Source organism: Apostichopus japonicus, chromosome 15 (assembly GCF_037975245.1).
Source record: "Apostichopus japonicus isolate 1M-3 chromosome 15, ASM3797524v1, whole genome shotgun sequence".
NCBI lineage: Eukaryota > Metazoa > Echinodermata > Holothuroidea > Aspidochirotida > Stichopodidae > Apostichopus > Apostichopus japonicus.
The window spans coordinates 914,388-927,090 of record NC_092575.1 but is presented as its reverse complement, the minus strand read 5'-3'; the positions used below and the strand labels follow the sequence as shown (position 1 = coordinate 927,090).

Genomic DNA, 12,703 nt, shown 5'->3' with positions numbered 1-12,703 from the left:
TTGCAGGTTAGATCAGATACAGCCTTTCTGACCGCTCGCAGAGTCTGTGTAATTTCTGTTTATTATATGTGTATGAGTACCGATAAAGCAAGAGTTGCAGGTTAGTTAAGATTAGTAACACAAGTTTTGTATGTTAAATAGCCTTTTTGACTGCTTGTGGGTGCAGTGTTATTTCTGTTTATTTGTGTATGAATACTGATAAACCAAGAATTGCAGGTTAGTTAAGATTAGTAACACAAGTTTTGTATGTTAAATAGCCTTTTGACCGCTTGCAGGTGCAGTATAATTTCTGGTTATTAGTGTCTTAGTACCAATAAACCAAGAATTGCGGGTTAGTTAAGATCAGTACAAGATGATCAAATTAAAGTAAATTTTACGGCTATTAGTGATTGTTGTCATGTTACTTACTGTAAAAGGCCCATTCCCCTCTCACGCCGTTTGTTCCAAATCCAATATAATTGACATCCAGTGGACCTCCCACAGAATGGTCAACAAATACCTGCAAGGGATGCTGGGTATATCCGTCAATGATTCGGCCGAAGTGAATGGTTCTACCAGTGATGGTGATATAGAAATGTCGGTGTTCAGTTGAGCTAAGGACGTTCTGAGTTCTGATATTAAGGGATCTGTCACATCCAGGACAAAGAGCTATGTATGACCTGGTGTTACCGTCGGTACCAATCACTAAAAACAGGAATGACAAATATAAATAAATGCATGATAATGTTTGTATGTAATAATGTACCTAGTGTTACCGTCCATACCAATCACTATAAACAGGAATGACAAATATGAATAAATGCATTATAATGTTTGTATGTAATAATATACCTGGTGTTACTGTCGGTACCAATCAATAAAAACAGGAAAATTTGAACTATAAATGCATGATAACATTTGTATGTAATAATATGTAAATATTTGTTTTGTATAGATGATATGTCTTTCATTAAACAAACAGAAAACCAAATGATTTTCTGTGTTTGTTTTGATACTGTTTACTACACAACAGGTACCCATGGAGGATGGCAGAATTAGAGATCAGTTAGTTTGACTTTACAATGGACGGCATAATTACCCCTACCTATTTCATATCCACCTTCGGATACATCTTTCCCAGTACTAAGAAGAATGTGAGCTTCCCCCCTGGCCTTGACTGAAAACTGGATAGAGTTGAAGCCTTCTGGTAAAGGATCAGCTAAGAACTTGTATTCCAATGAAGTCCCAGTCCTCTCCATGATGTAGTCTGTAAGCAATGAAAACAGATGTCTTAGCTCTAAACTCTTAACATGTTGCATTGAAAGTAAAATTGCCGTATGTTTAACTTACCTTTAGCCATGAATTCTTGCACTGACCAATATGGAACCATTTTAAGTGAAATTGATGAAGTTACTAAGAAGAAAGAATCCCACAAATATAACAAAATATGGAAATTTGTATGTGCTAACCATTGTCGGCATGTCTTCCAGCTAACAGCCATGCTCGTTGGTTTTCTCCATTCATCTCAGCCAAGTAGTCATTCTCTACTTGGGTTTCTATTACTGGTAGGTCTGCACCCATCCCCTTACAAAACGACCTGGCGTCGTCAAAGTTCAACCTTGGACCACCGGCAAAGTAGTAACATGAGGAACCAAAAGCATGGAAGGCTTCCGGACAATCTGCAGTTATTGAAGAACACATTAGATTTGCTGCTGTGATCATGCTCACAACTTTCAGGGTTTTCATAGAAACAGTATTCCTTTACTTTCATAGCATACTATTAATTATGGTTAGGGCGCATCAACACCGGTAGGGTGTAATTATGCAAGCTTTCAGTGCAAATATTACACAGTTTACAAATTTTAAAATGTGCATGTTGCATATTTAATTCGTAAAATAAACAAACATTGTTAATTAACCCAGCCTTGGTGTTGACTTCCTGAGATTATCTTGGCCCTGTGTCTTAGTTTGATGCCCTGCAATCTTAGTATTAATAATACTACAAAAAGAATCTGGTTTTTGCTTGATCAAATTAAGCCCTTCTCAAATCTCTGGGAAAATATCTTTAAAAGATTTATCTAACCTGATCGGTCGCATGAGACACCATCACCATGGTAACCATCCAGACAGTAGCAGCCTCTCTTTCCTCCTTGGATTGAACAAGTAGCAAATTGACTACAAGATACTTCTCGACAGACCAGGGCTCCATTATCACAGACACATTCCTCTGTACAATCACTGCATATGTATGAATTGCCATTCTAAGAAAATGTATGAGAGGAGTTCCTTATCAGCCATATCAACCTACAGCATAGCTTAACATGGCATACATTATCATAACATAACACAAACACAATTTACCACTGTATGGAACAATAACTTAAAGTAAGGTAAGACCACAGAAGACGACGAGTATTCATCCATCTCGACCTGTAAGATGTAGCACAACATAAACTACCTGGACAAGACAGAATGCATTGATAATACAGTTTCATCTCTATGTTCTGACAAAAAGAAATAATTCGGGACAATTTGTTTTATCCAAAAATCGTTTGTATCAAAACAAGTTTTCAGACCCCAATATTTCTGTGACCAACAATTTTTTGGACTCAAAATTTCCCCCCGACCCCCCCCCCCCCAAAAAAAATTGTGACCCAAAATTTGTTATGACACAAACAGTGCTTGTGACACAAAATTGCTTGTGACCTGAAATTTGTTTGTACGATAGATGTTTTGTTTGTACGATAGATGTTTTGGCGGCGCGATTGATGTTTTGTTGGTGCCCTGCGATGTTTTGCGTCCGCGCTGCAGGCGACTTTTATTTATTGCTCAAGCGATATCTATAGTTTTCACGTTACCCGCCCTATAGTTATGCAATTTAACACGGGGCAATGATTGGTCACACAGCACACGTCGCGTGCAGTGTGGACGTTTTCAAATTCCCCCAACTGAGCCCAGAGGTTGAGTGTGGCATGGCATTTTGCCCCCCCCATTTGCAGGCCACTGCCCCCCGGGGTCCAACAAAAAAATGGTAGGCCTACAACATATTTTGTTCTATTAATCTAAACACATTTTATTCGAAAATTGATTTGGCCCAAAACGATTTTGGTCACAAAAATTTTCAGTACAAAAATTTGTTGGGTCACAAGCAATTTTCAGTCACAAGCACTGTTTGGGTCATAACAAACTTGGGTAGCATTTTTTATTTGTGAAAACAATTTTGGTCCTCAAAAAATTTGGTCCAAAAATATGTTGGTCGAAAAAAAAATTGGGTCACATAAATATTGGGGTCACAAAACTAGTTTTCTTGGTACAATCAAATTTTTGGATAAAAGAAAAATTGCTCTGATTTTTTTTTTTTTTGTCGGAACATAGAGACGTCGGAACACAGGGATGTCACCGATAATACATGGTGCAACCAAGGTAAGGTTAGATAGCCAAAACAGAAGACAATGAATATATTAAAGATGCTAATCACCCATCTTAACCTTGATTTTATCTATAGAATAGCACAACATAACAAACCAGGGCAAAACAAAATAAAAATATAATGTGACATTCCCAAAATAACATTGCCTTAGCCAAGATATGATAAATACTTGTTCTCAGAGCATAAAAATCTCATCCATTGATTTGAAAATGTGCATATCTTTATTTCACTAAGACATCAAACTCCTTGCATGTGTCCTACAAGTGAATTGAATGACAAAATACATCAAGGTATGTATGACAGATTAAATTACATGATAGAATTCTAAAGTATATACCTCAAGAATGTCTCCTTCAGGGGTTGCACAATGTCCTTCTGGGATCTCCAAAGCTAAATAGCAGAAAGAAATAATTACATTTTTTATGTTATGATTTAGAAGCAGAGCAAAATATATTAATTCACATCTGTATTACAACTTTTGGTTCCAATCTGAAGAATGAAAAGTTACACCTTTCTTTGTGCCTACTTCAGTTATATTACCAGCAGGACTATTATGGAAGCTAATCTTGGATTCACATTTTCTCTCTGAAGACAAAGGTAGATTTTATTAATTTTCTACGCCATCAATCGAATTTATCAAATGAAATAAAGAAAAGAAAATCAAAGCATAACTGTTTTCACAGTTTTTTTTGTGGTCACAAGTAGTGGATCATTGAAGCTTAATGATTCAGCACAGCTCTATCAATTATACTAAGTACATGGCTCTGACAGATAAATAGTACACGTTGGACCTAGAAGTTCACAAGTTTGCAAAAACAATCTACTGGTTAAAATCCAATTCCCAAATGCCATTGCATTTTCTTTTCCTACTTTTAAACAGTGAAATTTTACTGGAAGTTAACCATTGATATAGGCTGAATGTTCAAGGTCTGCTAGCTAAGATTGAATAATACTCAGTAAATAGCTACAAGTTACCAATGACATGGCCAGCAACTGCCAATACTCTCAATTTATTTCTCTCTTGCAATGTGTGATGGTACAAAGACATCACAGAATGGTGCTATAGAATGAAATTAATATCATTACTGGATTGGTAATAACTCCAATCATGTTTATGCTTTTTAGTTACAGTTGGAGGGTTTCGACATAACTGGATTATAAACTAAGATAGCCGTACCTGAAACAATATTAATGGAAAAGGTACACTCAGCGTTGTTGAAGTTTTCATCTTCAAACTGGTATAGTACTTCATAAACTCCCGGTTCGAGGAATGTTCCTGGATGATGCGTCTCAATCATGAGATCCACCTGCAGGCCTTCGTTGCTCACGGCCGTGGGTGGCTGCCAAGTCATCATGGCGCCTCCTTCACAGATTGGTACAGTTTTGTTGATGTCTGGTGGACAGTCCACGATAGTTATTGGTTCTGGTTTTAGAGCTTTGCCTTCCCCGGGAGCTGAAATATGAAAATTGATATTTGGTATGATATTTATAGAAACATAAATGCAAACAATGAAACCCTCATAGAGTCTGGTTGCAGGAAGCCAACCACAGGCTTGATATTGGGGTCTATGGCTCATACAAATGTTCAGTGGTGCTGTAAATTCTTGGAGGGCCATGGCCCCACCCCTTCTACCAGTGCCAGGGGTCAGAGGTTGTGTTTGCAATGATGTATAAACCCTCATCAAAATAAATGAATATCTAAAAATAAGCAATTACGATATTTATTTGCAGAAACAAATTATACAGCATCTGCTGTTGCCTCTAATATTTCATAGAGAGAAAAAGACGTCTATACCTTTCCGGCATGTTGCTCCATTTCCAATATAGCCCTCATTGCAGTGGCAGTCTCGGACACCGCCCTCTATGGTACAGTTTGCATTCGCATCACAGGAATAGCTGAAACAGCTTAGTTCTCCTTCCATGCAAGTACAGAACTGATCACAATCTGAATTTAGGTGTGACGAATGATTCTGTGGAAGAAGCGGAAAGTCAACAATCTCGTTAATCGGTTATTTTGACTAATTATCACAAAGATCTTCACATCAAATGAAAAACAATGACCAATCATTGGGTGCTCCCATTCGGTCTGCATTTACAACTTTGAAATAGTTCTGTAATCAGAAGCGTTTGAGAGACAGAAGTGTTTGAGCGACAGAAGTGTTTGAGAGACAGAAGCGTTTGAGAGACAGGAGCATTTGAGAGAGAGGATGGTTCTTACTGGTATGTACTGTCCATCAGGGAGAATACAGCCACATTCCTGGGAGGGTACACATTCTAATCCATCCAGAACCTGTCCTACCGGACAGACGCAGGTCTTGATACAACCATCCAACGAACAGTTTCTCTTGTTACCCTGGTCGGCGCAGGTCTCTGGGCAGGGATCACCACAGGCAGTGTATGACATTTCCATGGGACAATCGTTAACTGAAAAGCAATACCAGTTGGTGATGATTGTTAGAGGATGTTTTATTGACATTTTTATAGATCACTGCTTCTGGCTATTATATATGTATCTGAAATCTATGAAAAAGAAAAAACATGGAAGATATTTCATTGAAATTTTTTTTTCTCTTTTGATCAGAGTCAATTTGAGCCCTAGATATCATAAAAACTGTAAAATGTTTGTAAACATTCAGAAACAAAAAGCAAATATACAAAAAATTCTTGAATTATATTTTACCATTTCAAACTAGTTGATTACTAGTCTAATGTCAAACTAAGCCGCATGTGCAAAGTGTCTTTAACGAATAAGTGAATTTACTGGAAAAAACATGTCTACAAAATCCATTCGGAGTTTGAAAATTCACTCATATTTCCAGATGATAATTGTTACAAATTATGAAAGACATTGACCATCTGAGATGTAATATGAGGTCATTCTCAATCTCTTATCAATTTAATTTGGCAAATTCTACAGGTCTACACATTTTAATTTGTATGAGTACATTGATTCAAGGGGGCACTTTACCACACTGTGGAAGAGCTGCTTGCCAGTCTCCAGGAGAACCACCTGCATCCTCACACGAAGAGGCAAATTCCTGGGCACTCTCACAGATAATGGAAGTATTGAGGTTGGTAGCACAGAGGTCAAAGGTGCAGGCATCAAAGAACACATCCATACTACTACCTCTGCAATCAGCAAAGATTTCTGTCAAAATAAAAAATAAAATAAAAAATAAAATAAAAATAGCCATAATAATATACAAACTACCCAAAAAACAACAAAATTAAACATTTCAAAATATCAGAAAAATATTAACAATTAACATGCATATACGTACGGACTACACAAACACAATCAAAATTGACAAATAAAAGACAACAACATCTGAAATAGAATCTCTAAAATCAGCTATGGTGTTTGCCAAAAAAATAACACATTGTCTAGATTTGTTGTTTAACTGGAGGGAAGTGTTGGTTTGTTAAACACTTTTATTTATCATCATGGAGACACTACCATATCTCTTCTTCAATATTAATCCAATTTTAATACCACATCCTCATGTGAATAAATTATATGACTGATTGAGTGTTCAATCAAAGCAGCTTTAAATTTCAGTCTAGCAATTCCAGTCCTAGCGATGTTAACTTTGAGCAGTCTCATAAATAGAAAATCGAAGCCTTCAAAGGGATAACAATCAAAAACTTCATATCCTTCTGGCACTACATATCAACACACTTTGAACAAAAAGGTAGCCCCTATGAATGAAGCATGACCTTTAGAGCCTGATATTTTGCAGCAAACAAGATTTTTGTTTTATATTTGAGAGAGTTTCCATTACAATTAAACTTCCCTATCACACTTATTGCTGACCGGATTTAAGGCCTTTTGAATCATTCTGGAAAAGGGGTAGAAGTGAAGTGACATCATAAACATCCAAGCATGAAACCAATTGTAACTAAGAAAACAATGACACCCTGTAAAATTAAACAAGTCAAATTCACACCCCTCCCAACAAAAACAAACGAGGGGGGATGAAGGGGGGCACTGCAATGAGACATCAACATGAATCACTAAGATCATTAAGTGTGTTCATTTAATTAATAATTTGTATTTCTCACCACTCTGTGGGGACAAGGCACTGCACAGACGCTCAGCTTCCGCCATTAAAGTAGGGTCCTCTTTGCACGGCGTTGGGGAATCTTCTCCTTCCTCTGGTGTACATGATTTCTCATCGACCACCCAAGAATTACCAAACTTATCAACAGATCTTGTCTATGACAAAAGAACAAAACAAATAACAACAAATCAAATAATATTAAAAAACTAATATAAAGACAAATACATTAATGAATCATAAGCTGCAATATGAAGTCATTAATACTGGAATCTTTTCTTTTTTCTCTCTCCACTCTCTATCTCTCCACCTCTCTCTCTCTCTCCTCTCTCCACCTGTTGGGTGAATTATACTTGAGTGCCATAAGCATATATTCCAAAGAAATTTAACCTTATCTATTAAGAAATGTTATTACTAGGGTCGGAACAAGACATTTCCCAAGACAAATTCAGAAACAATCCATGCAACAAATAAACCACATTGAGAGGAAACATTTGTGAAGCAAGATATACATGAATTTTAAATTTGTGCTTAATATTTAAACAATACAAGTAAATTAAGAACAGAAAAACTGGGTTTCAAGCTAATAACGCACCAAAGTTCCGTCTGGGAGTTTCAAGTCGTTGCGTCTGTTCTCATCGAAGTCACCGCACAGGCCACCAATCTGGCCTCCATATTCAGCGGACAATGTTATATCCACTCTTGCCCTCCGATTGTACATGACAGAGACACCAAAATCTGTTTCAAGAATCTATAAAAAAAAAAATATCGTACTACATCTAAAAGTTGCAGTAACTAATAAATTCCAAATATTGATTATCTTGTTTGGAATTTATGTAAAAAGTTTAAACACTGCTTTCTTTATAGCAATTAGTAAAACATCAAATTAAGAATCATGCATGTATAATAGTAAATAACAAGACTGTTTGAACAGAACAATTAATATTCATGCAAGCTGCGTTAAATTATGAATATGTGAATTTTATGTTCCTTTTCCAAAAACAAGAAAAATGTGGCCAAGATGAAATATTGTTTGTGACTTACTTATGCATGTCAGACATACTTTTGAACAATACCCAAGTTATTCCAAGCAACCTCCACTTGTGGAATATCCTCCTCCTTCTTGCTACCTCCTCTAAACCCCTCCCCTGCCCCCTCCCCTGCCCCCTCCCCTGCCCCCTCCCCTGCCCCCTCCCCTGCCCCCCTCCCCTGCCCCCTACCCTTCCCCTCCCCAATGTCTAATCCTACTTTTACCCAATTCACAGTCACTACTTTAGTCAACTTACAATGTTTGGAAAGCTCAGATAGATTGTGACCCCATTGTAGTCATAGAGAGGTAGGGTGATTTTGTTTCCGTTTAGACGTACGCCACCTCCTCTCCTCAGGATGAACTCATGACCCCCGTAAACCAGTCTCAGCTGCCGGAGGTAGGTCCCCTTGGCATCTGGATTCATTCTCATGTTATCCACGTACAGCTGGAATTCAGGCAAATCGTGGCTTAAATCCATCGTCTCCACTAGACTATATTCACAGTCTCCTTGGAAGTCATGTGATCTGCCATCAAATGTGATGTAATGGGGATCTCCCCAAATGCGGCAGATACTGGTTGCTAAAGAATAAAAATAATCATTTGCATCGATATAGGTATCTTACTTGTTCATATATAAGCACTGCACTGAACTCAACTGTTGGGAGAAAAATGCTTTTTTCTTCACAGGAGGAAAACATTGAATGTGAAATTTTAACAAGGTATTTGTTACTCCTGCATCACATTTCAAAAGCCAGAATTCCCTTGAATTGTGCTCATCCAATGAAGATGAGCAGTACTTCCTGAACCAAAAAAGGAACCAATTTAATATGAACTATTCTCTTCCATATAATTTTAACAGATATTGCAGAATGTTAATTGGTAAAATATTTTAAGCAACCAAGTCTCCCAAGACAAAACACTTGTTAACAGGTAAAATACTTGACTATATATAAATCATAGTGCATTCTTCATTTCAGTTTTAAAACAGAGCATGGAGTCCAGTCTTCGCCTACCTGGTCTGCAGTAACTGCCGTCACCAAGGAATCCCTCCAGACACCAACATTCTTGTATACCATCTCTCAGGTCACATTCTGCATTATCATGACATGAATATTCATAGCAGGTCAACTCACGATCTCGACACGAGCAAACCTGTGAGCAATCTGCGTTGACTTGAGTCTGGCCATTCTACAAACATTTCAAAGAACATGTTTTCAAGTAAATGGAGGGAAATGTTTCCTTTGTTGGTCTTTCATCAATGTTACAGTGAGTGAGTGGGTGAGTGAATTAGCAATTGGGTTGGTGGGTGATTGATCGAGAGTGAGTGGGTGGTTGAATGGATGGATAACAGATTAAGATATTTATTTTATTAATTTAACGTTATAAGAAAGTGCACCCATTTAGCAACACAATGATGCAATACATCTTTAGTGGTATACCTCTTCTGAAACTATTAGCATGCAAAAACTTTGACATAATATTTCCAGAATTTGCCAAATACTTGAAAAATGATTGATCAATCACAAAATACAAAAGAAAATCAGAACCAAAATGCATATAACAAATATCCTTCCTCAGTCTTATGCATAGTAACCGAGCCACAGATTATCTCTACAAGTCTTGTTGTCAGCAAGACATTAAAATTAACAAAACTTACAGCATACACATACTAAAAAAAAACCCAACTACTTTAATAAAAAAGAAGCTTCGGCCTAAAGTTAACTGGATAAGTAAGAAAAAGGATTCTCACTCACAGAGAGGTAAAAACCAGACTGCATGACACAGCCACATTCCTCTAGAGGTACGCAGTTATCTCCATCTAGCACTTGTCCATCGGGACAAGTGCAGGTCTCGGTGCAAGACTCAGAACAGTTGGTCTGACCCTCTGGGTCGACACAGGTTGCAGGGCAACCGCTGCCACAAGCAGTGTAGACCATTCCTTCAGGACAATCAAAGGCTGCCACGAAAAAACAATGTAAGTCAAATAGAAGACTTTTACTGAAAGGGTTTATCAATGTATTTTGTTTGTGAATGACTGAAAAGGGTCAACATGTTTCATGTTCAACTAGAGACAGGGAGAGAATAGATGCTGTTTTCATGGAGATCAATTAACATATTCTTGTTTTAATTTTTGTCATCCACACAGACTTGGTTTTAACACTTACAGCATTCAGGGACGGCTTCCCTCCAGTTGCTAGGCAGACTAGTGGATTCTTCACAGATGGCAACGTAAGCCTCAATACTCGCGCAGAGCTGCTCTTCGTTGAGATGAGAGGAGCAAAGGTCATCAACACAGGCAGCATAGAAGGAACCAAAATCAGCCGGACCTCGACAAAGTGAGAATTCATCTGAAAAGTTTGAAGATTATTGAATCATCACAGATGGCTTTTGATTTTAAGGAGATCCTGCTTGAATTTTAAACCCTGTCTGTAAGAAATACAACTGGAGACTACAGAAATACAACTGAAGACTACATAAATACAACTGGAGACTAAAACTAGAGACTACACAAATACAACTGGAGACTACACAAATACAACTGGAGACTACAAATAGAGATGACAACATATAATAGTTCTTAGTCAGGGAAGGGTGACATTGAATACTTTGTATAGAAGAAACCTCTAGCTTTCTGACATCTGTTGAAAAGTCAAAGAAATTTGTGGGATATATACTCACCACTGTCAAGAGCTGAACACATATCTGAAGCCTGCTGCCGAAGATGGGAGTCCTCCGCACAGGGATTTGGAGTTTCCGTGACAACTGCACAATTATCCACAGCCCATGAATTACCAAATTCATATAAATCTGTTGCCTAGTAACATATAAAGAATATAACATCGCAGTCTGACATGGGATTAATGCAAACTTTACTGACCGCACACTCGCACTGTGTCAGATTTTTGACCTGTAATTGAACTGTGTGGCATTAACTTGAAGAGATGCATGCTGGGTACATCTCCTGAAACAACTTTACCTAAAAACCTTCTAGAAAAAGGAAAAAAGGTAATGGTGGGGTGTTGCATTTAATGTTTTACATTGTCAGAGGAAGCTGGTTCTTCTGTTAGACACTAACAATTTTTGATCAGTCAGCCTGTGCTAAGTCATGGTTTAATTTTGACAGAGATGGTCAACTGATGAAAAGTCTGATGGGAGATCTTGTCATAGTGTACAATATTTGTTCACTGACAGTTTTGACCATTTCCACATACAATGGTCAACATGTTATAATACCATGCAGTCTGTACTTGTTTTAACAGTGTCACATCATGGGATACCAACATATTTATGAAATTCTTGAATTCAGTTCAAGTTTTATTTCAAACATTTTCCGAGAGAACAAAATACATCTGGAAGAGTGCAAAGACTGATGCAAAGACTGACATGTGACATAGACTGATCCATACTGAGAATTATGATGAAGAAGTCTTCATTCAAATTACCAAAAAAACAACTAGAATAGGCACAAAATAAAGCCACACAATAGCATGTTATTTATGTTTGAATAAACAATGACAGCATCTTTAAAAATTATATAAAGTCGAAAAATGTTTTATTAAAGAAACCCACCAGGGAACCATCAGGCATGGTGAAGTCATTGTCCTCCCTGCCATCAAAGTTCCCACACAGGCCACAGACTGCACCACCATAGTCAGAAATCAGGTGCATTCTAAAGTTAGCATTCTGGTTGTAGAGAATTCTCAGTCCAAAGTCTGTTTCAAGGATCTAAGGGTCAAAAAACCAAACAATAGCAATGGAACATAATATGTAGTGAACTTCTGTCATGCATGAGTAATCATAAGGAAACCAATAAAAATTAAAGTATGTTGAGTTTCTTAGATTCAGTTCACTATATCCAGTCTTTGATATATTTTGTAATAATTCTTAATATTTTTTATATAATATTACTTTTATGAAACCAAACTGACTATTAGTTAAGCTTATTACAATCACTGTCACCATAAGGTACATGTTTAATTATACTTTATAGTTTTAGACATTTCTGCATTTTAAAAGAACAATTAAACTAGCGACGTCACAAATGACCCAGCTCATGCAAACATGACCAACCAAACCCAGCATTTCTTTTTCTTAATTATAGATCATTTTTAATTTCATTTGCAGCATTCTGAAATAATATGTCAAACCATATAAACACTGTGAGACAATTCCTTTGCTGTGGTTCTCTTATGAAAGTTATACTGA

The 12,703-nt window shown here is 37.1% G+C and overlaps 1 protein-coding gene across 1 annotated transcript in view; it reads right to left on the bottom strand.

The window, feature by feature from the left end:
* LOC139981090 (zonadhesin-like) overlaps positions 1-12,703 on the bottom strand; it is a 29,526-nt gene that overhangs the window by 566 nt on the left and 16,257 nt on the right. The window contains exons 16-32 of the mRNA XM_071993263.1: positions 12,068-12,223; positions 11,177-11,312; positions 10,663-10,845; positions 10,252-10,454; positions 9,511-9,685; positions 8,754-9,076; positions 8,063-8,218; positions 7,472-7,625; positions 6,378-6,557; positions 5,628-5,833; positions 5,205-5,379; positions 4,587-4,862; positions 3,747-3,799; positions 2,063-2,240; positions 1,449-1,658; positions 1,085-1,246; positions 409-684 (exon numbers count right to left, since the gene is read on the bottom strand). Coding sequence (XP_071849364.1) covers positions 409-684; positions 1,085-1,246; positions 1,449-1,658; positions 2,063-2,240; positions 3,747-3,799; positions 4,587-4,862; positions 5,205-5,379; positions 5,628-5,833; positions 6,378-6,557; positions 7,472-7,625; positions 8,063-8,218; positions 8,754-9,076; positions 9,511-9,685; positions 10,252-10,454; positions 10,663-10,845; positions 11,177-11,312; positions 12,068-12,223 — 3,202 coding nt within the window. The remainder of the gene's footprint in view (positions 1-408; positions 685-1,084; positions 1,247-1,448; positions 1,659-2,062; positions 2,241-3,746; positions 3,800-4,586; positions 4,863-5,204; positions 5,380-5,627; positions 5,834-6,377; positions 6,558-7,471; positions 7,626-8,062; positions 8,219-8,753; positions 9,077-9,510; positions 9,686-10,251; positions 10,455-10,662; positions 10,846-11,176; positions 11,313-12,067; positions 12,224-12,703) is intronic.